Source organism: Elephantulus edwardii, unplaced genomic scaffold, assembly GCF_000299155.1.
Source record: "Elephantulus edwardii isolate Elephantulus edwardi_28Jun2011 unplaced genomic scaffold, EleEdw1.0 scaffold00006, whole genome shotgun sequence".
NCBI classification, from domain to species: Eukaryota; Metazoa; Chordata; class Mammalia; order Macroscelidea; family Macroscelididae; genus Elephantulus; species Elephantulus edwardii.
In genome coordinates this window covers 27,791,588-27,817,125 of record NW_006399756.1, presented here as the reverse complement: position 1 = coordinate 27,817,125, position 25,538 = coordinate 27,791,588, and the positions used below count along the sequence as shown (strand labels likewise).

The 25,538-nt window shown below is 42.5% G+C and overlaps 1 protein-coding gene and 1 pseudogene across 2 annotated transcripts in view; one reads left to right on the top strand and one right to left on the bottom strand.

The window, feature by feature from the left end:
* The window catches only part of CNNM2 (cyclin M2), a 179,386-nt gene that overhangs the window by 146,410 nt on the left and 7,438 nt on the right, over nt 1–25,538 (top strand). For both annotated transcript variants that reach the window (XM_006879970.1, XM_006879971.1), the window contains exons 2-5: nt 3,903–4,046; nt 7,482–7,619; nt 9,631–9,800; nt 23,417–23,510. In XM_006879970.1, coding sequence (XP_006880032.1) covers nt 3,903–4,046; nt 7,482–7,619; nt 9,631–9,800; nt 23,417–23,510 — 546 coding nt within the window. The remainder of the gene's footprint in view (nt 1–3,902; nt 4,047–7,481; nt 7,620–9,630; nt 9,801–23,416; nt 23,511–25,538) is intronic.
* LOC102862325 lies at nt 2,425–3,851 on the bottom strand (annotated as a pseudogene).

Sequence of the window (25,538 nt, the reverse complement as noted above, 5' to 3'; positions counted from 1 at the left end):
CATCATGCTTGGGAGGGTGGAGGTACAGTGCAGGAGAGGAAGGCCCTCTATGAGGTGGATTGATTCAGTGACTGGGGTAATTGGGATGGGAGTGTCAGAGACGGTGCGATTGGCACAGGCAGAGCGGAGTTTAGGGCTGTTGTACATAGGGTCGCTATGAGTCGCAAGCGACTCGACGGCACATAACAACAACAACAAACATATGATACCTGGCCAATATTTCTTTAATCCTAAGGATTTCATGTCAAGGTCATGAAAAATAAGGGAAGATTTAGAAATCATCAGAGGTTGGAAGAGATAAAGGTGATATGATCAGTCCATGCAATGTGGTTGGTGTCCTGAATTGAATGCTGGAACATCAGTGGAGAAAACAGTGGAAATTTGGACTTTTCTTACTTACTTACTTACTTGCAAAGGAAAAATGTAAAAATTGACAACCGTAGTATCATACTTCATACTAATATAAGAGGTTAACCACTGGGTGAGGAGTATACAAAGGGAGCTCTTTGTACTATCTTTACAACTATTCTGTAAATCTAATTTTTTTAAAAAAAATTACACAAAAAAGCTGTTGGTCCAGTGGACCAGTTACCCACACATGATTTTGTAACAAGCCTTTGGAAAATATTGTTTCTTAAGTTATTTGGAGCTTCAGAATGTTGACACATTTCAAAACACAATGTAAAAAAAAAGTCATAGTTTTAATATTACCACCTATCTCACCAGTAAAGTCTTCCATTATTGAGAAACTGTCAAAGTAATGTTGGTAGGGAGAGGTTTTCCACAACTGTTTGTGAACTTGGTTTTTTGTTTGTTTTTGCTTAAAAAGCTCAAATTTTCTAATTGGAAGAAAATGCTGTCCATTATTTTCTTTGATAGGACAGGCTCCCTTCATTTTTGAGAAAATCATGATTTATTTGTCATTTTGTTTTAAATGGTGTTCAGTTTTATTTTTTTAAATGACTAGTTCAACTTGAAGCCCAAACTATTGCACAAGTGCTTTCCTTCAGGGCCACTTTCATACTTCAGAATGTTGCAGAACTATTTTTGTCAGTTCTCATTTCCAAACCCCCCCAAAAACCCACTGCTTTCAAGTCAACTCTGACTCATACGGACCCTCCATTGGGTTTCCTGGGCTGTGAAAGTTTATGGGGAAAAGTGGCTGTAGCCTTCTCCTGTGGAACAGCTGGTGGGTTTGTTAATGCTTTAGTTCACAGCCCAACACCTAACATCAGCTGATCTCCTTTTATGTGTAATATGAAAAGTCTCACTCAAGGATCAAGATTTAATAAAATTAATAACTTTCAATTGCTTTGTCAAGACCATTCTTGTGCAAAACTGGCCTTCCCCCTTTTTAAACTTGCTTTTATAGTGTGTGGTGGTGGCGAACAGAAACGCCACTCGTCTAGTTTGCTGCCCTGCTAAGGTGCTAAGAACTGTACTCAACATTGCTTTTGCACCATCAGTTCAAATATCAATACACAGTGAGAAAGGTAACTAATGTCTTATTGTTATTATGAAAATTGTTGGGCCTCAGCGACCTCCTTAAAGGGTCTCAGGTGAAGGAAGAATATGGCAGTTGCCCCACCACCCCCAAGCTTGATCACTTCCTGAGAAACTTGGTAACACCTAAGCTGGTCACATCAAAGACCAGACCAGACAATGGATCCTGATAAGAGTCTGAGCTTGATTAAAAAAGCTAAAACCTAACTTAATTAAAGCACCAAATTCCGAGAAGTCCCATCTTAGTCTCCCCAGGACCCCAATAAAAAGGAACCCCCCCCAAACTGCCAGAGCACCATTTTGATCCTGTCCACATGCCATGTGGCTGGGTCACTTGGCGTCCCTCTCAGACCACGCAATAAAGGCCTGCTCATTTCTTGGGACCAATTTCTTTCTTTATTTCTCTCCCTTGTGCCCTGATGCTCTTTTTTTATATCTAACATCAGGAACTTCTAGGGTTCCATGAACCACACTTGAAACCTGCTCTGCTACACAAGGTCGTAGAGAAGGAGCTGGCATTACTGAAGACCACATCCCCAAGGAAGCAGAAAACCAGAGCACAGCACACGTATTCATGCATGGCCAGTGAGGCCATTCTGACTCAGAGCAGCCCTCCTCCTGTTGGTGCTTACAGCCCTCCTTCGAATTTCCAAGGCTGGAAAGATTAATGGAAGGAGTTAGTCCATCTTTCTCCTGCACATTTTGAACAACAGAAGATTCTGGCCTTGTGATTAGCAGTGGGACACTCAGCGGACCACCAGATCTCTTACCATGGAGCGCAGTACTTTTTTATTTTTTTCCGTTCTTTTGCCTCAAAAAGTGACATTTATTCAAAAGGGGCGGGGGGGAAGACAAGATGTCCATCCCTTGGCTCCCTTCCCTCCCACCTCGAGCCCTCCAGGACTGAACCCTGGGCCAGGGCTATTGCGGGACAGATGGCCCCTCACAGATGAGGTCAGCAACAGTGAGGGGAATTTCCTCAATGGAGGTGTTACAGAAGGTCTCAATGTCTCCAAGGGTCCTCTTGTCTTCTTCTGTCACCATGTTAATAGCAACACCCTTACGGCCAAAGCGCCCACCATGTCCAGTTCTGTGAATGTAATTTTCCCTGTTGGTGGGAAGGTCATAGTTTATAACTAAAGGAACCTGTTGTACATCCATGCCTCTGGCCAGCAGGTAGGGATGAGAACTCGGCTGGAGCCAGAACGGAACTCCCTCATGATCACATCTCGTTCCTTTTTGTCCCTATCTCCATGCATGGCAGAGACGGTGAAATCCCAGGCATGCATTTTTTCAGTGAGCCAGTCACCCTTCCTTCAGGTGTTAATGAAGATGACGGCCTGGGTGATCGTTAAGGTTTCGTACAAATCACACAGTGTGTCCAGCTTCCACTCCTCACGCTCCACATTGATGTAGAATTGGCGGATACCCTCCAGGGTCAGTTCTTCCTTCTTGACAAGAATCCGAATGGGGTCCCTCATGAACTTCTTGGTCACTTCAGGCACATCAGAAGGCATTGTAGCTGATAACAAAACTACCTGGGTGTTGCTGTTGAGCTTCTGGAATATGTCAGAGATCTGGTCCTTGAACCCACGGCTTAACATTTCATCAGCTTCATCCAGCACAAACATTTTTATGTATTTGGGAGAAAGGTATCTTCAATTAAGCATATCAAATACACGGCCTGGGGTACCAGCGATGATGTGTGGAGCCTCCATCTGCAGTTCCTGTACTTCAGCACGTACATTGGTGCCTCCAATGCAGGCATGGCAGGAGGCACCCCTGTAATCTCCTAATGCCATTACCACCTTCTGTATCTGTTGGGCCAGCTCTCGAGTGGGAGCCAGGACCAAAGCCTGGGTGGCCTTCAGATCCAATTCTATCTGCTGTACAATTGATATGGCAAAAGTGGCTGTTTTCCCAGTCCCAGATTGGGCTTGGGCAATCACATCATAACCCTTGATACAAGGAAGAATGGTTCGCTGCTGTATGGCAGAGGGCTTTTCAAAACCATAGGAATAGATGCCTCCTCGGAGAAGGGACTCGGAGAGGTTCATGTCATCAAAGCTGTCAAACAATCTCATTCCAGTTACTCTCAATGACACCTTCTGGCTCCATTCCATCGGGGCCGTTGTCCCTGACTCAGACATGATCCTTAGAAACTAGGCAGCACAGTACTTTTAGAGATGACACTCCTCTGCTTGAATTTGCCTTGCCTGTGATTGTGGGTGGAGCTCCGCCGTTTGTGAATACCTGCATTGTTTTTAAAGGCTGAAACCCGGATTTCAACAACTTGGTATCTGTGTTGGGTGCTGTGTTTTTAACCACCGTTTTGTGTAAGATTGCATTTAAGAAATTCAGAAAATGCCCTCTTAAACGTTCTTTTGTTTTCTTTGAAGGTAAATCCCACCTGGCTATCGTGCAGCGAGTGAACAATGAGGGAGAAGGGGACCCATTCTATGAAGTTCTGGGAATTGTCACTCTGGAAGATGTGATTGAAGAAATCATCAAATCTGAGATCCTAGACGAGACGGATTTATACAGTGAGTGGCATTGTTTGCTGAGTGCCGTTTCCCCAGCCGTTCTCTGCTGCTTTGTCTTGTCGCTTGTGAGTCATCTGACATCTCTCCAGGTTATTGTCTGTCTGCCTGCTTATAATTAGTGCAGTGTGTGGGGGCTGTGGCTTATAGAACAGCACACCAGGGCACCCCAAGCCCTTCAGCAGCAGCAGAGAGGGAGAGAAGAGGCGCAGATGCAGTGTCGGATGGCAGTGTGTCTCGGAAAGCCCCCTGCAATCTAGCCAGTGGTCTGGATGCCGCTCACCCCCAGCAGCAAAGCCACCCACACACCCACACGTTACATTTATTGGCACGAGGCAACGAGTTGTTCTGACAAAAATCTCATTTTACCCAAGTGGGTAAATTATTTTCACCCTAAATTCCTGCTTCTACTAACATTCCTAATTGACATACTTTTAAAAGTGAGTGAGTGGCTTGAGGCCTGCGCAAGCCCCGGCCTGGCAGTGGCTGGGGACTGCTATCAGCCTCATAGAGCAAAGTGGGAGGGCTTTTCCTCCTTGAAGACAAAGTCGTCTTACCCTCAGGAAAAGCCTCCTACATCCGCGTTTGGAAAAAAAAAAAGAAGGGGGGAAGAAAGTGAGTGGGATTTGTTAACTTGATGGATCACAACTGTTAAAATATCCTTTTTCCAGGACTCATGGGTCAGGGGTAAAGGCAAGGCTTTCAAATTTATAGTTTTACCAGGGTGAAGAGGGCACACGTAGAGGGACAGGATAGGGTAGCTGGCAAGAAGGTGTTTTTCTGTTCTCTGTCTTCTTTCTTTGGATGGAGAGAGGAGAAAGCTTAGATCAAGCCAAGAGGAAGTTAAGTGTTTGTACCTATTTGCCCAAGGTTTGAACCTGGGCTGCTTGTGGAACCTGAATTCTGCCTCATCAGGGCATGTAATTGCTTCATTATGCTGGGGAGTTTTGAACCACCTTTCTCAGCTTCATTTTTAATTATGTGTGACACAAACTTTTCATAATGCTAAAGATAGTTCATAACTTGAGAAGTTTATGACCCTGGGAGTGGAATAGAAAAAGAACCTCAGGGCTCTGATTCTGCAGTTTAGGGGAAACGGACCATCCCAATGGGCTGGGGGCAAAGCCTGCCTTGTTGAAAACAGACAGTTTTATTCAGTTTGCTCAAAAAAAGATGGCTTTCCTTTTGCAACTGAGAAAATTTTCCAGGTACTCGTAAAAGAATAAACTTTATAGTTGATGACTATCTTCTGAAAATGTATCCTGGTTTTGTTTTTTCTTCACATCTGTATTGTGTTCTTTAATGTCTATTTTATCCCCTTGATGATTGGAGAGAAGCCTGAGGATTCATAATAGAGAATTTTGCTGGTTTTATGTATATATTCTTTTCATCTTCCTTTGCAAGTGATTATATAATATCAAGTGTGTGTCTGTATGTCTGTGTATTTCCCCAGGAGTAATAATTCATCATAAGAAAAAAAATTAACACATTATGAGACTTTATATATATACTTCAACTTTGTGTTTATATAAATGTTAATTTAACTTACTTTTAAGCCTGGATAAAAACTGATTTCATAGAAAGGAATTGGCTAGCTTGAGTTACTGAACCAAAATGCTGAATATGTGGTTTCAGGCATATTTTTAACACTGATTTTGATCTACAGAGGCAAGCAGGATGACAGCCATTACCATTAGAAAACAGTTTTTCAATTTTGTATTGATTTCTGTTGTCTAATCTACAGAAGAATTTGAGGCACAAGGAAACGATAAGTCTTTCTCCCCAGAAAAAACCCAAGTGATCAATCTGTTTTGCTCTAGGCCGAAAGCAGTAATGCAGTGAGTGGCTCAGGACCCTGGGAAGGAGCCAGCAATAGGAACTGGCTTAAATTGGGTTGGTGATTGGGTTTTTTTCCCCTTTGGCCACTATTTTGTTCATAAAAATACTTGGAAAATGGTGTTTAGATTCGACAGCTTCCTGGAGCCAGAGGACTGCACATAGCTCAGAAGTGCCCATCACCAGTTTTTATGTAGCCTATCAGCTAAGAATGCTTTCTTACTTTTTTTTTTTTAATATGTTTGTTTGGGTTGTGTTTTTAGGGTTTTTTTAAAAAAAATTTGTATTATTTTGTGTGTGTGTACCGTCAAATTGGATCTGACTGGGTCAGGAGGAGATTGTCCCTCCTTCTCCAGCAGAGCATCTGCTGGATTCGAAGGTGCACCTCTGGGATTTCAGGGCAGCTTCTTGACACTAGGCCACCAGAACTCCCACTTTTTAAATATTGGGGGAGGGGGTGGGAAGAGTATTTTGTGACATGAGAAAATTATACAAAACTCAAGTTTTCCTTAATTTCTTCTTTGTTGTCAAGTCAGAGCCAACTCATAGCTGACCCTCCTGTGGTTTTTCAGTGGCTGTAAAATCACAAGGGAAGAGGTTGCCTGTCTTCTCCCATGGAGCAGCTAGTGGATTTGAACCACCTGCCTCTGTGTTGGCAGTGCAGCTCTACCCTAATTAGGCCACTAGCGCTCCAAGTGTGTTAGTGTCTATAAATAAAGTTTTATTGGAACATAACCATGCACATTCATTTATGCATTGCCTGTGGCTGCTTTGCTATAGTAGCCAAGTTCAGTAGTTGATGCAGAGATTGTATGACCTGCAAACCTTAACTCTCTGTCCCTTTATGGCAGAAATCAACCGACTCCCATTCTAGATCACCCTCTTCAGATTTACTTGACCTTGAGGATCTTGTCATCTTGGATAAACATAAATACTAAAATGCTCTTCTATGAAAGAGGCTCTCTTGTTTCATGTCTTTGCAGCTATTTGTTTTGTTCTTCCAGCAGACGATAGTGTCGCCTGTAGCACAGTGATTGTCAGCTAACAGCACTGGACCCGGTGTGTGCCAGAGAGGTCCTGGGTGGTGCAGTCAGTTAAGTGCTTTAATGCCATCAAAAAGTTGGTAATTTGAAGCACCCCTCCCGCACCACCACCTATCTCAGAAGAAGGGTCTGGTGATCTGCTTCTAAAATGTCACAGCCTTGAAAACGTTATGGAATGCAGGGGTCCTCACGAATTAGAAGCAACTCTTAATTGATTATTATTGCAAGACTAGATAATATCTGCTATGTGGTCATACAGGGTCTTGAGGCGCTTTACCAATAATGTTCTTACTACAGGGCTTTTGTTCAAGTTTTCGTGATCGTGGTCAGATTACCTGTTATCACTGTGGCCTGTGTTTTGACCTTGCTGTGCTAACTTGATAAGAAGTCTCCCTTTTCCTTCCTCTTTCTGTGTGGTGTTTGCCTATGCAGTGTTCACTTCTGGAGAGTCTAGCCTTTCCAACAGATTTTGCTTTTTTCATTCAGCAACAGTCCTGATCTAAAGGAAGGCATTTCCTTATTTTTTTCTTTTCTTTTCCTTTTTTCATTCTTCCCTCAGCTGATAACAGAACGAAAAAGAAAGTTGCCCATCGTGAAAGAAAGCAAGATTTTTCAGCCTTTAAGCAGACAGACAGCGAGATGAAGGTTAAAATATCACCACAGCTTCTCCTGGCAATGCACCGTTTCTTAGCAACAGGCAAGTACAGCTTATCACAGTTTGAAATCTCTGCCAGCCCTGGAGCGTGTTTCTCACCCACCACTGACTGGGGTGGGCTGGGGGTGGAGACTGGGAAATGGGGTGATAAGTAATGCCACTTTTGTGTTTTTGTTTTTTTGTTTTTGTTTTTTGTTTTGTTTTGTTGTTTTCTTTTTAAATTCTCTCCTCTCCTGTGTTCAGTGTCGGCATGAACCCTCTGAGACATTTGCCAGGGGTGGACCAGTAACTTAAAATTGGTCTGAAAGGTAAGGATGAATGTTAGTGCCACACTGCATGTGTACCGTAGGCCAGGTCATCTTCCTCCAGCTGCACCCTGGGTAGAGCCAGCTGGTGAAATAAGCTGACATGCCAAGCAGACACCACCTCATTGTCTGACTGGACAGTTAAGTGACTCTCTCTCCAGCTTGCCTTGGAAGAACAGTTGGACATCAGTTGTAACACAGGTGCTATGATTTGCAAAGAAGAAAAAAAAATAGCTTTTCAGAATTAAATCTTTCTCTTTTATGCTTTTTTTAAATGAAATCAGAAACTCTGAGAACTTTGACATGGATTTCTTGATGGTCTCGTCAGATCATACTGTTCCTTTGAGCCCATTCCAGAAGGCAAGCGTTCACATTATTAAAACCACCCGGCCGGCCAGCACTGACTGCTCCAGAGAGGTCAAGGTCGAATGGACTTGAGAGACTCACTGACCCTCTTCCTATCCCCAGATGGCTGTCTAGGTGAAGGGTGAGCCCTCTTGGTCAGGGGAAGTGTAAGGAAATCTCAAGTACCCAGTGACTTTTAGAAGACGTCTGTGTCCAAGATGGGCCGCCCATTCTTTCAACCGCATGCCGTAACCTAAACATTGGGAAAAGGAGGCAAACACACAACCGCATGATGGAATTTTATGTACTCTTTAAAGACCATGTTTTCAGAGACCTGGGAATGCTTACAATGTAATATTTATGACATGAGAAAATACTCATAATTTAACATAAAGTAGGAAAAAGCAAGCTTTGAATTTGTGGGCACACACAGGCACGTGAAAGAAACACTCCCTGAATAGCTAAGAATGGTTTTCTGAATGGTTGGTTTGTAAGTAATTGTGCTTTCTTCCTTATCTTCTTTTCCAAAATCTCTCCAGTATACTCCCTTAACTTCATCATTGTAAAAAAGGTACAGAAGATAATACGGAAGTCTTAACATTTGTACATAAGATATAATTTTTGAAATGGACATTATCTTTAACTCATTTATTTTTCTTTTTTTTTTCTCATTCTGAAACTCCATTCCTAATCACTTCAGAACGGCAAGTTAGAATTAATCTTCGAGATTACCCTAAAGCCCTGGTTCAGCATAGTATCCCTCAGCCAGTAGTTGCGCTTTCTGTTACCGCAAAAAAAAAAAAAAAACCCAAACAAAAACGGACGTCTTTTATAAATGTTGATCAACATTCCTTTTCTTTTTAATTAGCCAGTTGGAGTGCATGCTGATGTGTACACACATGCTTTGCTTCTGTTCTCAATCTCTACCCTCCTTTGTTCCCAGAATTTCTCAGGATCGTTGCAATGCGAGACTGAGATGTGGAGCCCCTGTGTCTGTGCACCTGGTACTAACCCACAGCTAGACGCTTCCCGACCCTTGCTTCTTCCTCTGACTGTCGTGGGGCAGTCAGACCGTGCTGGCTTGTCAAAGGGCATCCTGGCAGCCAAGGAGTCTGCTTCTGGTTGATTGTCATTTTCCTCAGTCAGAAAACTAGCTGTTTTGTATGAGCGCTATAATGAATGACAGGTAGAAAAGGAAAATTCGAAGGAAATGAATATGAGAATTCAGCATTTTCTAATTTCTCTCAGGTAATCTGCCCCCCAGTGGATCACCAGATGGAAGTCTTGTTAATCCATATTGTATCCCTTTGTTCCACGTATTCCTTTTACCTAAAGACCTTGATGACTAGTGTGATGTTTCCATCCATTTGAAGTGTAATATCAAGTTGTGTTTATATCTGTAGAAGTAGAAGCATTTAGCCCATCCCAGATGTCAGAGAAGATCCTTCTAAGGCTGCTAAAGCACCCCAATGTCATCCAGGAACTGAAGTATGATGAGAAGAACAAGAAAGCCCCAGAATACTACCTCTACCAGCGAAACAAACCTGTAGACTACTTCGTTCTCATTTTGCAGGTCAGAAGAATTATTCATTAGTTGTTTGATCGCGTTGAGTTAACCCATCTTGCAAGTTCTGAGGAAGATTGTCTAGGTGAATGGGTGTCAAGGTGTTTATACTGAACTTCTGGTAGCCTTAACAATGAGAAAATTGAATCTCCTTGTTTTGCTATTTTAAAATAATTCTGTTATAAAGCAATGTCATATTTACTTTAAGATCGAAAGGCTCTTAGTGATGACTGAAGTGTTGAGTCAAACGAAGAATGGTGACTTTGACGTTATTTTTTTTTTCTTTCTTTTTTTCAGAATTTGGGAAGGCTTTGGCTGGGCATTTGAAACTTAATGTCATGGGTTTTCTTGGGTCTTCTTTTTATCCTCTTTTCTTTTATCCTGACCTCATTGACACTCATTAGAAAGTTGGTTTTCCCACAATCTTCTAGGGAGATCTTAGTAGCTCTTAGCTCAGCACAACCAAAAGAATTCTTTTATTGTCGTTTTTACTAATGACTATCGACCAGATTTTATTTACAAAGAATGAATGTCCTCCTTAGAGGTAAACATTATGCCTCACATAGTTTGAGCATGTTAGCAGAAGGGGCCAGTGCTTCAAAGGGAACATCGTGCTTGGAAAGGTAGAGGGTCAGGAGGAGAGGAAGACCTTCAGTGAGATAAACTGACACAGTGACTGCACTGGGCTTGAGTGCCGTGGAGGCGGTGAGGGTGCCACAGGATTGGCAGGGTTTCGATCACATGTGCGTCAGGGTCCTTACGAATCAGAGTCTACTCAGCGACACCTTCCGCAGCAAAAACAGTGCAACAATCAAAGCCTTTCATGACAATGATAATTAATTCTTTATCGCTAGAGTATAATTTCTTATACAAAGTGAAAGGCCAATATTACAGTAAGTGTTCATTTTATTGATTTATTATACCTCTTTATTGAAGAATTACTTTTATAAGAAATTATATTTAATACAGAATAGTAGCTCTTTACAATTTGTCATATTTCTTGGTTACTTTGTAGATAGGAATTAGAGGCATGTTATAGGAGTATTCTGTGTGCTTGGTAGGCCCTGTCATTTCATGAACCCAGCAAGCCCCCAGCTGCCTTAATGGATTTAGGTTTTTATTGGAAAACAACTTTTTATTGGAAAATAATTTTTATCTGATGCCCAGATGTCAAGAACTCTGAAATCTTTGAGTTGTTCTGTGACATCTGGAAACAGGATTGAGGAACCTTGGAAGACGCCAGGAATAGCTGGTTACACACCACTTTCTTAAGTCTTTGAAAGCAAGTTTAAGGAACTATAGAAAAATGTCCTAAGTTTATTGGCTGCATACCACTTTCATACTGACTTTAAACTTTGCACTTTTACTATAATTCAACAATTTGAATTATAATCTCAGTCTTATTATAATCTCAATCTTCTCTCTAACTCTAGCCTACTAACATAAGTTTTATCCATCCCCAAATTGTGAGATTTTCTTTTCCTCTGGAGATGTAAGCTTGGAATTCTGAAAATACTGTTGCTAATTTATATTATCTACTGCAAATAAAGAACAAAAATGTTCCTGTTTCTCAAAAAAAGCTAGATGTGAAGATTTCCTAAGTTTAGAAAGACTTTGAATTACATTTAAAGCTGTTTAGGAGAATTTGGAAGACAGTGTGAATTTCAGTGGCAGTGTTAGACACTGTGTGGCTTTCAATGACCTGCTTTTATAAATAGCACATATGAAGTTACAATTCATTAACGTCCTGTTGCTGTATAAGAATGCCATTCCTAAAACAAAAAAACAAACAAACAAAAACCCAACAAGAAAAGAATGCCATTCCTGGCTGCCACTGCTTCTGCCTCACGGTCACCTCATGCACAGCAGATGAAACACTGCCTGGTCCTGCACTGTCCCCCCAGTTGTTGCTGTTTGAATCCAGGGTTGCAGCCGGGGCGTCACTCCGTCCCTTTGAAGGTCTTCTTTTTCACTGACTGTCAGATTTACCAGACCTGATGTCCTGCTCTAGGACTAGTCCCTCCAAATAACATGACAAAAGAAGGTGAGACAAAATCTCAACCATACCTCACCTTTTTTTTTAGAACTTAATTCACTTTATTTATTATAGAAAATCCACTATGTGGTGGCCACAGCTGGAGCCTGAGTCCTCTGCACGGAGACTCTGGTGTGAGTCTTTACAAGATGATCTGTGAATTCCTGATAGGGACACTTCGTGAACACCACCTCTTTCCAGAGATCTGGGGTCAGATAGCTGTAGGTCTTTGAGATAGCATCAAAGGTGGCCTTAGCAAAGTTGCCAAGAGTAGCTGTGCAGCCCCTGGCTGAGGTGTAGCAGTCATCAATTCCAGCCATCATCAACAGCTTCTTAGGCACAGGGGCCGAGATGATTCCAGTGCCTCGGGGTGCAGGGATCAGATGCACCAACACAGAGCCACAGTGCTCAGTCACCTTGCAGGGAACGGTGTGAGGCTTGCCATACTCACTTTTAAAATACATTTTATGGAGGAGAGATTTCATCATCCCTGTCCACTTAGAAGCAAATCTTGTAAAGATATTTTTGATAAGGCCTGTGTGCTTATTTATTATCTGAGGTGCTCAGAATAGTGTTCTTGGTTGTTGCTATTGTGTGTAGTGAGTTCATGTGACAGAGTAAAACTAAGTGCCTCATATAGTTTCCCACGCTGTAATTGTCACGGGAAAAAAATGGTCACATTTCCCTTTAGAGCCTTTGTATGGATTTGAACTACAAATAATTTGGTTAGTGGCAGAGTACTTAACCATGACACTATCTAGACTTTTTACCCATATTGTTGTTGTTGAATACCATAGTCGGAACTGACCCATACCTGACCCCCCAGCGGGTTTTCGGAGGTGGTTAGTGGGAGGCAATTGCCCATCCTTCTCCAGTTTAAGTATGGCAGGTTGAAATACCATATCGCCTCGTGTCAATCGAGCATGAGTATCATGACTTAGAAAGTACATTCCACCTGAACCGTCACTTGCCCAGGAGCGGGGAGTCAAGCCATGTTGTAGAAGTGTGACCCTCCCCTCCGCCCCGCTTTCAGTAGCACAAAAACAGACGAGCCGGCAGTTGTCTGCCTTTCCTGACTCAGCTTCATAGTGCTGAGACCTCGTTCTCTGCACACTGTGGAAACAGCTCTTTACTGAAATATTGCAGTTTTGAAATATAGTCAGTTATCAATAGAAACATTTTTTTAGTTTGACTCTCAATGAAATATTCTCATTTTTTTCAAAGCAAACTGAGTAACCCCAAATTTAAAAAATGCTCTCTAAGTTATCATACACATGGCTCCCACTACATAAATATAAAAGGTTAAAATTTCAAGTTTTATCAGAAAAAAAGAATTTATTTTAAATTAAAATATATTGAAATCTCATTAAGGGTAGTTGTGAAAACACAATAAATTGTGGAAACATCTTTATTTCCTCTACCAGGCCTAAAAACCAAAATCAGATCTCCTACTGAGTCAGTATTCATTTTATAACTATCTTATAGGACAGACTATAATAGCCCCGTAAGATTCCAGAATTGCTGTCTTTATGGAAGTAGATCATTCTCTTACTGAACAGCTCATGGGTTTGAATTGCTGACCTTTCAAGCTGGCAGCTGTGAGCTTTAACCACTCCACCCATCAAGACTCTTTTGCCCTAAATAACTTTTTTTTAAATGTAAAAAAAAAATAAATAAAAACCTAGAAGTGGATATAACCACAATTTTTTAAAAAAAAATTTATTTTATTATTTTTGTGTGTGTGTACTGTCAAATCAGATCTGACTGGTACAGGAGGAGATTGCCCCTTCTTCTCCCGCAGAGCATCTGGTGGATTCGAACCATGTACCTCAGGGGTTGCAGTGCAGCGTCTTGCCACTAGGCCACCAGAGTTCCCATCACCACAATTTTTAAGGAACATTAAACATAAAAGCAGAGAAACACAATTTTAATATAAAAAGGTTTTCATATAAAAACTTTTTTCATATAAAACTTTCATAAATATGGTTCACTTCCTGTCATAAAAATGAGTTCTAGCGAACTCAGAGGGCGCTCTGGTGGCTTGGTGATAAGGAGTTGCATGCCAGCCCCAAGGCAGGTGGGTGGCTCTGTCTACCAGCTGCTCTACGAGAGAAGGAAGGACACTCTTCTCAAGTGCAAGCTACAGTCTCTGAAAACCCAGCTGTCAGTCCCTTCCCGCTTGATGGCACATAACAACAACTTAAAGAAATAAACATATAGAAATTTCATGAAACCTACTGTATGGATCATAATGGCTAGAAATAAAAATACATAACTGAGAAGTGTTAAGCCTTGTTGCAGTTGTCATAAATGCCCTTACGCAAGTTTCTATGTAAGATGCAGAACAGGATATATGAGATACTGCCATTTCTGTGCACTCTGGTGTCATAGTCTGGTTCAAATCCAGCAGCAGCAGCTCTGAGAGAGAAAAATGAGCAATCTCCTCCCATGAGATTTACAACCTCCAAAAATCCACTGGTGGGTCAGCTCTGTGTAGACTCCAACTCGACAGCAATGAGTTATTTGTGTAAAAAGGGGGGGGGAATGTTCTTTGTAACAGAAACACACACATACATGCAAAATTCCTCTGGAAGGTTACCCAAGGTAAATGCAGAGGGATTTCTTGGAGGGAACAACAGTTCCCTCTAAGAAAGTAACAGAAACATGCAAGACTGGGATTAGTTGTGGAAGGGAAATTACTTCTCCTGTGTAAGGTTTAAATTTCTTGCCAGGTACATGTGTTACTATTTAAAGAAATAACCATTTAAAAACAGAATTGATGGCAAGTCACCAATAGATATGATGACTGAATTAGCGAGGACATGCATGGAATGTTGTGGAAGACTAATACCAAACAATGTCTATACCATATATGTATCAAAATTCCAGACATTTTTATTCCTTTAAGTACTTAGACTAATTAGGAAAAATAGAGATATATAATTATTAGATAAAGAATGAAACCGCAAACTTTAAAAAGTACATTAAAAATTGTCATGAAATCTCAATATTTATAGCTTTAAAAAATCAATATGCTATTAGCATAATAAATGTTCTTCAAAGAGAAAAAGCAAAATTAGTTCCCCTCCCCCCCTCAACACTTATCCATACCGGCTCATTGCCATCAAGTCAACACCAAATCATCACTGACCCTCCGAGCAGGTGTCTGGAGGCTGTAAATTGCATGGGAGGGAGCCACTGATAGATTTGAACCAGCCACCTTTAGTTTAGCAACACAAAGACCTATAGCTGTGCCACCAGAGCTCCCTTCTCCCCCTTAAATCAGCTAGAATGAAAGGATTAAGTAGGAGAAAAGTTAATGAACTCATAATTTCAAAATTAGACAAATAGAAGAAGGTAGTATGATGGTCAGATACTTTTTTTTTCCTTTAATGGCTCATAAGAACTTAACTCCAATATTTCATGATATTAAGGACCAGTCTCCCTTGTGAGCATTGATGGAGAATTCCAAAACAAAATTAGAGGCCAGTACACTTAAAGAAGCATTCACTATGGCTGTGACTCTTTGTTTTAGGATTGTAGGTATAGTTTTGTGTAAGAACAGGATCAAAATAGACTTCAGTGGTAAGAGGCTGCATCGCGATCCTAAAGACACGCAGTTCAAATCCACCAGCTGTTCCGCAAAAGAAAGAGGAAAAGTTTCCTCCTGTGTGGTTAACTGCCTCTGAACACCTGCTGGAGAGTCATCTGTGAGTTGGTTCTGACTCAGTGGTACACATCAATTAAGTACAGAAGTCTGGTAGTGTATGTAGCTTGTAGAGCTGCTAAACATAAATCTGTTCCTCTCCGGAATCCAAGTCAGTGGTACACAACAACAACAATTAGGAAGTTAGTAGGGGAAAATCCTTATGCTTATACCAATAAATGTCAGAAAGGTGAGTCACAGCATTAAGCATCTATCATTTCTTGACTGAAAAACCAGCCTAAGCCAGTTAACGCAAGCGGGAAAGTGCTGTAGTTTGATCACACCCCTTGAAATGGCAGAGCCTCAGGGTGTGGAATACATGCAGACACTCCCCCGTATGCTTGTATATGAAGAAATGAATGCAAAGCTCTCGTTGCAAGTAAGCAGTAAGGAGTTGTGCTGCCAAACCAAGGGCATGCTGTTTGAATCCACCACTGCCCCACGAGAGAAAGGTGGGCAGTCTCCCCAGTGGGACTTACTGCCTGTGAAAACCTGCTGGCAAGTCGTACTCGATGGTACGTAACAGCTGATGAAAGGAGAACCCTGGTCGTGTGGTTATAGCACTGCTAATCTAAGGCTGTTTTCCTCTCGAGGTCTGAATTCACCAGCAGCTCTGGGGGAGACCGGTGAGCACTGGGGTCTCAAGCTGAACCCTAGCGGCTCAGCTGTGAGCCAGTTCTGACTTCACAGCAGTGAATTTTTATTTTTACGACACTTAAAGCATCCTGGTGGCATAGTGGTTAAAGTGCTTAGCTGTTCATGGAAAAATCAACCACCAGCTGCTCCGTGGGAGAAAGATGTGACGGTCTGTTTTTATAAAGTTTAAAGCCTTGGAAAAACCCGTGGGGCAGTTGTCCTCTGTCCTATAGGGTCATTTGGCTTGGGTTTAGTTGTGAGCATATTTAATACCGTTTTACTTGCTCTTGGGAAAGGAAGTTAAACCTTTCATAGAAAATTTTTCTCACAAATTTTTGAGTCGTAGGCACCAGTGACTCAGTGTAATGGTGGATTCTCAAGCTTGAGTCAAGTATAAGTAACAGCCGTTTGTTTGTTTGTTTGTTTGTTTTGTTATCATAAATATTTTTTAATTTTTTTATTATTAATTTCAATGAAAATTTATAGAAACTTTGGATTTCCATTCATTCATTGTTGCACTTTTCTCCCTGTCCACCCCTCCTCCCCCTAGTACACTCTTCTCTTTGAAAAGGAAAATAAAAATTCTTTCATTGTTTTATAATCCCTCCCCCCCAGGTCCACTCCTGTCATGACAAAAATACCTAATCACATATGCCTTTTAAACCGTTTTTTCCCTCATAAGTAACAGCCATTTTAAAAGAACAGAATTGAGTTCTCAAGATTTATTCTGTATTTTTTATTATGCCATTTAATATATGTAAATATAAAACCAGATAAGCACCTTTTATGTTATGTACAACTCCAAATGAAGACACTTTTGTAAATTAATACTAAACTCCAAATGTGTGAATGATCTTTTTTGGTGCTAAAACTCATGCTGGCCAGCTGGGGTACAGGCTCTATTGCATCCAGCACCCAGGTCTCCAGGTGCCCAGGGTTGACTGACTCTTCCACCCCTTTGCTCAGGGGGTTTATGCAGCAGGTTTTGCTATGATCATCTTGTACTACAGTCCCCCCCCCCTCTCTCTCTCTCACACACACACACACACGATGAAATTATTGCATGTTAAATCCTCTTCAGCTCAGTGCTTGTCAAAAGTTAATATGCAAAGGACAAATACTGCATATGACCATTTTTGTAAAATAGAAGGATCACTAGGAAAACATGTCTGGGGGATCCAAGGTCAGAAGGGGTGGGAGCAGAGAGGTGAGGATGGGTAGGGGCGAAATCACGGAGTTGCACGGTTTGGTGGGTGGAGGGGCTAAAGGAAATAGGAAAGATCCAGTGGGGACCTGAAAAGACAGGGTAATAGTGGGCATAGTCCAATGGTAATTAATTTTATAAAATATAACGAATGGGAATGGTTTTATACAAAACACAGTGTAAATGAAGAATAGTGTGAAACACAATGTATACAACCTTTGTAAGCAAAATAATAGAAAATAATTTTTTTTAAGTTAGTGTGCCTATGAATTCCCTGGGGATCTCGTTGAAATGCAGCTTCTGATTCTTTAGTTCTCCTCATAGGTGGGTATCACAGATGACTCCACATTTCTAACTAGCACTCAGTTGCTCCCAGTTGATGAGGTGGCCTGACTTCCCACCACTGAGCTTATAAACACTCATGCCAATGCTGGCACTGACATCTGGTGGTAGCACTTGGTTAGAAGACAGATGATCAACTCGGCGGTCCAAAAATATGCTTACATTGATTTTTGACCATTGAAATCTTCTTGGTAATTAAAGATTTATGAAGCAAATCTGCAGTGTGTGAGGACTCCACTTGCAACCCCCAGACTAAGAACTAGTGCTGGCAAACATTAAGCCTCAGAGTATCTCAAGGCTGTGAGCAGACGGGATGTGGGCGCTGGTGCCTGTGGGTGGGACTCTCGCCCCGTCTGTGTCTGCTGGGCAGTGCTGATGAACACAATCTGATGTTTGTGTCTCTGCCATTTAACTAGCTGCTTTCAGAGGTCAGGCCCCACTGAATACTTTATGATGGTGATTTCCAAATAAAACAGTGGGGTGGGGGGAGGTTACTTGAGAGTGAGTTGGAGACGAAGAAGATTCATATGGTGTTTGAGAAATTCCGTCTCATGATACTGATCTTTCACTTGGAAAGTTGAGAGATAGCGCCAATCCCTCTCTGGAAAGAATTGTTATCTGAGAAGATACCACAGTTAGTTTTGAGTTGGGAAAGCAGTTTTCTCATGGAGATGACTCAAGTTTGAGCACTTGCAGGTTTGTGTGAAAATAATCACTTTTAGAGCCATTGGCACAAGTGGACGCATAAAAGATGTTTTTGGTAGATGTTTCTAGAACTTGCCTGCTAGAAAGGCTTGACTCTGGAAGAAAGGGTAGTTCTAAATCTTCTCTAAAACTATCTGTGCAGTTTAAGAACCCTTGTTGAGTTGTAGAATCGTAGGATGGTAGAACTGAAAGGCATCTCAGAGATCCTTGACTTTATTGCAATTTTAATAAAATAAAGCTAATCTAGTGCAGTCGCTTCTTCTTTTTTTAAATTTATTTTTACTTTATTATTTTGTGTGTGTGTACTGTCAAATTGGATCTGACAAGTACAGGAGGAGATTGCCCCTCCTTCTCCAGCATAGCATCTGGTGGATTCAAACCATGTACCTCTGGGATTGCAGTGCAGCTTCTTGCCACTAGGCCACTAGAGCTCCCTGCATCTTTTTTTAATTACTATTTTGATAAAAGTTTACAGAGACTTATGGTTTCCATTCATTCATTGTTGCACTTTTCTCCCGTGCAATGGCTTCTAACTGCTGCTACTTGAGAAGGTTTTTTACCAGTTGAGACAAAATAAGAAAATAAATTCTTGGTGAATTTTTCCATAAAGCTGTAGGTTTATATTCCCTGTATTTTAGAGATTCACGTACCTGGTCTTTTATGAAATTGTGGTGATAGTTGATGGATTTCCCCCCCCCCTTTATTTACTCTCTTTATGTTATGGATTAAAACCTTGGTGACCCTGTGTCTGTCCCCAGTACAGCCTGATAGATGTGGGCTACATAGAATCCTGAAGGCAGAGCCTTGATCTCCTCCTCTGCCTGGGGTCTTCTTGTCTTGAAGAGAGGTCAGCTAGAAATGGCTCACCTCTGTGGGGAGAACATTCATTCTTTCTGTAGCTGTCCTGACTTGGTGAGCGGCCTCACTGCTGCTGTGACATTGGGAGACTCTCTTGTGAGACTGGACTCTGCAGAGTGTCAGAGCTGGGGCCATTGTTCACAGAGAGAATTACACAGTGAGCCCCAGCCCTGGATGCACACACTTGAGTCATCTGGAGAGCTCTTGAAAGACCTAATACCTGGGTTGTACCCTTACGAACTAAATCAGAATGCCTGGAGTAGGAGCTGGGCCTCATCATTTTATTTATTTAGTTGTTATTGTTGAGAATGTGCACAGCAAAACATGCCCCAATCCAACAGTTTCTGCCTACATCAGATATGTTGGTTATGTTGGTTTCTGCCTACATCAGATATGTTGGTTACCTTCTTCAAGTTGTGCATCCATTCTCACTTGCCTTTTTCTGAGTTGTTCCTCCTCTGTGGCTGTAAACCTAATGACCCCTAGGAGCCCCACCTAGTTTTTTGAGTTGTGGTTGTCACTCTGACTCCTATATAGGGGTTAACAACTATCTGTACACTAGTTCTAGAAAGAGGATATTACTTAAGACTGACTTTGAAAAAAAACAAAACACAACAACAAACTAGTTGAACCAACCTATGGCTTGGTTTTAAGGAGACTTTAGAAGATGTTTTTGGTGTAAGGTTTAAAGATAAGAAGCTCTGGTGGCCTCGTCTGTAGGAAGTTGCACTGCTAATCTAAAGGCTGACCCTCTGTGGTGGTTCAAATCCACACGCGCTTCCACAGGACAAAGATGGACATCTCCTCTCTGGTCATTTAGTCTCAGAACCCCACTGCAGTGTCAGCAATGAGGTCTGGACTCCCTGGCATGGTCTGACTTTTTTTATTGCTTGGTTTTAAGGAGACTTAAAATATCAGAGGATATTTTTGTCTTAAGGTTTAGAAATTGTCTCAAGGCAGTAGTTTCAGGGATGTATCCATCTTCCAAGGAGTCTAAGAGAATGTGAAATGCTGTTCTGCATATTACCCAGATATCAGTATCTTTTCTAAATCCCCAGATGGTTCCAGCACTCACAGCGCCTGGGCATCCTGCCTTGGTGTATACTAGGCAGAGGACCCATGCATGGAAGTGGCAAACACCACACAGAAGATCTCATTTCCAAGCAATAGGCAGGGTCTGTTTTCATAGTGAGTGTTGCCCTGCCAGCTCTGATCCTTTATCATGACAGAGTAGTGAAGTGACATCCACGTAGAGAGACACATAACACAAAAGGTCCTGCAGCTTACAAATCAAGTTATCACATTAATCCAAGATCCGTAATGATGGCAGTCAAGCCAAGAGGCTCTGTCGTATTTGATACTTCTCTTGGTCTTCTGTAAAAGTTCAGGTTATGATGTCCTGCCAGTTACTCTTGAGATAGTTACTTGTCAGGCAACATTTATATAACATTCACTCTCTGATAAAAAAAAAAAATCAATTGTTAGCTAAGAAGCTCGATGCCACCAGGCACCCGTATCCTGACTTCCCTTCGTCTGTGAACGGTGTGCCCCTTCCCGCTTCCCTTCCTCGCCTTGCCCTGCATCACTTCTCCTGCTGGCCTTTGGCATTTGCTTCCCCAGCTGCCCGCTTCCCCCTGCGTGGTGAGTTGGCGGTTGTGCCCATTCCCGCCCCTGTGCCATTTCCCTCTAATTTTAATCAGCAGTTCCCCTGCTCTGCCTTCCCCTGGCCCCTGCTCCTTTCCTCTCTGTGGTGTGGGAAGTGCCCCCTGGGCTGGTGGTCTCCCTCTTCCTAGACCAGCAGTGGTCTGTTTGTGGAGCTCTGGGAGGACCCAGCTGTCTGTCCCTTCCTTTGTCTGTCCCTTCCCTTGGCTGCACGTTGGTCTCCTGCTCTCCATCCTGTCTGCAACTGGATCCTTTCTCTCTCTTGTCCACTCTCTAAACTTACTTCTCACCTTTATTCTTCCATTTCCGTCTTTTTGATCAGAAGCCTTGGTTACACAATTTGCCCTCTTACTCCACTCCACTCCCCGCCTCCCGTCTGACTCATGGCCTGCACACCCATGCCCCCCTCTGTTCCTGTGTTGCTGTTCAGACCCTCCGAGCAGACCTATTGTGATTAATCACTGGCTCTCCCCCTTTATGCCTCGTTCTCCCTCATGTTTCTCCGGGCTGTGCTGATCCTCAGTCATGACTTCTGTCACAGTGATCTCTCTCCAGGCCTGTGCCCACCGCTCTAGGGGAAGTCTAGATCTATCTCCCTGGTCTCTTAGCCTCTCATTCGAGGAGCTTCTGCTCCAGGTGAGTCCACCACGCTGCCTTTCCAGACCAGACTCAGAGCCTATGTCCTCGATGCTCGTTTGCCTTTACTCCTTCGTCTTTCTGTTCATGCTCAGAGTTTACATTTGCCTTTAATTATATCAACAAGAGGTAGATATTTTTCCTTCTGAGCCCCTGAGATGCCCGTTGTCTTTTCCTTCCTGTAGAACTTCTGCTTAACTGCCTGTGCGTCTGGCTGTCATGTGCTTCGTCCCCATGGATTATAAGTGTTTGGAGCAAAGGCCCGCTTCCTCCCAAGGCCCCTGACACCTCTGCTGTGGGAACCCACATGCGAGGGGGTTTCGGCACCTGTTTGTTTGCAGGTTGATTTTATATTATTGGTGGAGTTTTACATTCATTTTCAAAATAGCAAGACATTTAGGGATGGATAAAGCCATCCTTTCTATGGGAGTAGGCCAGCCTAAAAGATAAAGGCAGCAGATGGTCTTGAGAAAGGATTGGGGGAAAATGCCTTACATAATTGAGAATTTAATATGGAATAATTTAACAGGGAGCAACGCACAACAGTAATGGAAAATACGCAGGAAGGTTGTGTCAGTGGTTGCTGTAGTGTAGCGTGTGGGTTAAGAATGGACACTTTGGTGACTTGATCTTTCTGAACCCCACTCTGCCAGTTTATTGGGGGGGGCTAATAAGGTGTATTTCATAGTCGTCTTTGTGGTTGCTGTTGTGTCCCATCAAGTAGGGACAGACTCATAGCTGACCCTCCAGTGGCTTTTCAGAGGCTGTAAATTGCACAGGAGGAGACTGCTCTTCTTTCTCCTACAGAGCAGCTGATGGATTTGAACCACATGCCTTTGGGTTGGCAGCACAACTTCTTTAGCAGCTAGGTCACCGGTGCTCCCTCTGTTTCTTAGAGACTATACCTTACATGAACTAACAAAAGACTAACATGTTTGCACAGTTCCTATTCAATAAATGGTAGCTTGATTTTTTTTTCTGTATCCATTATAAAGGACCCATGATAGATGGGTTTGTCTCACTAGAGAGGCAGAGGTAGGGAATGTGAGTTGACTGTCTAACCTTGGACTCAGAAATCTGGACATGAAACTCACTTCTAAAGGTATTTCAGTAGTCTCAAAAAAGACCCAGTCTGTCCCCAACGAGTGAATAAGGTGCAGGATAAGTTGTAGACAAGCTAGAGAAAGTAAAGAATTGGGAGAAACCCTGGGGAAGAAAAGAGGGGTTTGGTCCTGCACGAAAATCACTATCTGAAGGTGCTGAGGCAGTGGACAGTCCCGTGGCCTGAGGGGTCTCTCGGGGGTCTGACCTAGGTTTTGCCCCAAGAGGTCTCATCTCAGTGGGCGAGAACACTGTGCCAGCAAGATGGGGGTGGGTTCATACAAACAGCCCATCTGCTGAGGGCCAGTTTACTCCTCTCTGTTCCTTGGCTGGAAACTCCACTGACCCTTGGCCCTGCCCCCGTCCCTGCCCTAACCTTTGCTCCGGTAGGACAGCGTGGTTGGCCATCAGCAGGCGTCCCCGCAGGTCAGTCCCTCTGCTGGAGCTAGTATAGCACACCGCCTTTTTATTATTGGGAGGGGTATGGAAATCCACAAACTAAGAGTATTGGGGAAATATTAAATGAGCTTGCAGAAATTCAATGTCGTATGTGCATATCCAGATTTCATAATAAAAGGTACATTAGCCCACACCTCTGTCTAAATGAGAAAACATTATCTGAAAGTTCTACTTCTTCATATTGTGTGAGAAGGAATTTAAGCAAGAAATTGAGAAAAGAGAAGATCTTGCAATGGATTCACATTACTGGGCTGAAAATGCTCCCTTTTTCCTTTCCGCAGGGGAAAGTTGAAGTAGAAGCTGGGAAGGAAGGTATGAAGTTCGAAGCAAGTGCTTTTTCATACTATGGTGTAATGGCCCTCACGGCCTCTCCAGGTGAGTTTCCTTTTTAGCCTTTCAGCCCTGGGCTCCGGTTTTGTAATCGATGCCCTCAGCTTTCTCTCTTTATCTACCAATTAAGCTTAGTTAGTTTTTTAAACCTTTTAATTGAAGCATAACATGTATACAAAAAAAACAAAATCTGCAAGCTGAACCCCTGTGTAAACCAGCACCCTGGTTGCGATGTAACCTCATGACAAACTTCCTTCCAATTGCCCTAATGCCTTCTAGTTAGAGATTCGGTTTTTCCTAGTTTAAGGTTTATGTAAGTGAGACTGCATGGTATCTATTCTATTGAGTGACGTTTGTCTGTATTGTGTGTGATTGTATTTCATGTCAGTGCAATACTGTGTAGGATTCATTGTGTGAATATACCACACACCATTTCTTGTCTTCTTGGTGGATATATTTGAGTGGCTTTCTCTGTGGAGTGCTTATGAGTAGTGTTTCTGTGAACATTCCTGTACACGTGTTTCTGTGGCCATGTATGTGCATTTTCACTAGGCAAGCACTTTGGGATAGAATTGCTCAGCCATAAGGTATGCGTATCTTTTGCGTCAGTAGATGGCTGTACGCGTTTACATTCCTTACCGTACATTTCACCTGTACAATATGAACGTTCCAGTTGCTCTGTGTTTAACACTTGGTAATGTGGAGTCTTTGAAATGTTAGCTATTCTGGAGGTCAAGTTTGCATATTCTTAGAGGTGGGTGAGTCTCCCAGCTCAGGGTGGATATGCCATGGGTCATTTGACCAAGTTCTCAGAGCACAAGGTTCCAAGATGTGAACAAGCAGTGTCCATCCTTGAAGGAGCACACACAGAGATCTTTGATGGGCTGCTGCCTCACTTCTGGGAATAGAACGCATTCCTTCCTCTTTGCATTGCTGTCTTTATGGTGTGCACCGGCTGCCTTTCCAAAGCTGGAACACACCTGGCAGGTAAACAGAAATGCTGGAGTGCCACCTTGTGGCCAAAATTTCAAATGACAGGCCATGCTAGGAAAGATCTTACAAAACCTCAAACATACCCTAAAAAGAGAATGCTTTCACGTCTGAAAACCAGCTTGCAGGGGGGGAAGGGATGCTTCTAGATTAGGCCATTTAATATCATCAGTTCTCAGCTACTGAACCACACAACAGTCCTAGGCACTCAAGGATACTGCAATTAAAAAACACCCTAGGGAACTGTCAAGTGTTTTCAAATATTTCTAAACCTCCCCTGTCCCAGCGGGCTCTTCTCGTGGTTGTGGGTCAGGTTTTGAGTCATGTGGGCACTGTGTCCCCATTGCCAAATGCTGACTAACACCCGGTTTAAACAGGAACCATCTAACCAACTTAAATGGTAGGTTTCTGTGTAAACTTGAAGGTGATTTTCCATTCTCACTGTTTAGTGAGAGGCATGATTCTGACCTAGGCAGGAGAAGACCTGGCTCCAGTCTCTGATCCATCACATACACATCAGGGTTATGGGGTTATGTGACCTTAAGGAAGTTACACAGTGATTTCAATACTATTGAGTAGATTCAATGATACTGTTCCTCGTGACTGTTAGGAACACACAGCAGAGTGATGTGTCCATGTAAGTTCTCCATCGTCTCCCCAGCACGATAGACAATGCTGGTGTCGCAGTGAGATGTGACTGTCATTTGGCAAGCCACCTCAGACGGGCGTCAGGTTAGGAGGACCAGACTCAGAAGATAGCTTTAGAAAGAGAAGTGGAAAAGTAATTAGTACCTTTTTATTGATTACAGAGCTGTGGTGGTCTAGCGGTGGGGAGTCACAGTGCCAACCCAAAGTCATGTGGTTTGAGTCCACCAGTCACTTCACAGGAGAGAGATGGGCAATTCACGCCCAGGCCAATCACAGCCTCTGAAAACCCGCTGGAGGTTTCAGAAGTGATTCATTTCTGACTTGATGGCACTTGATAATAACAACAACTGGTTCATGAAATTGCAATATTAGCACCATTTGTAATGAAATAACAGGTTTCTAGAATGACTGATCGCAACCAGAAAAGGAACTGAA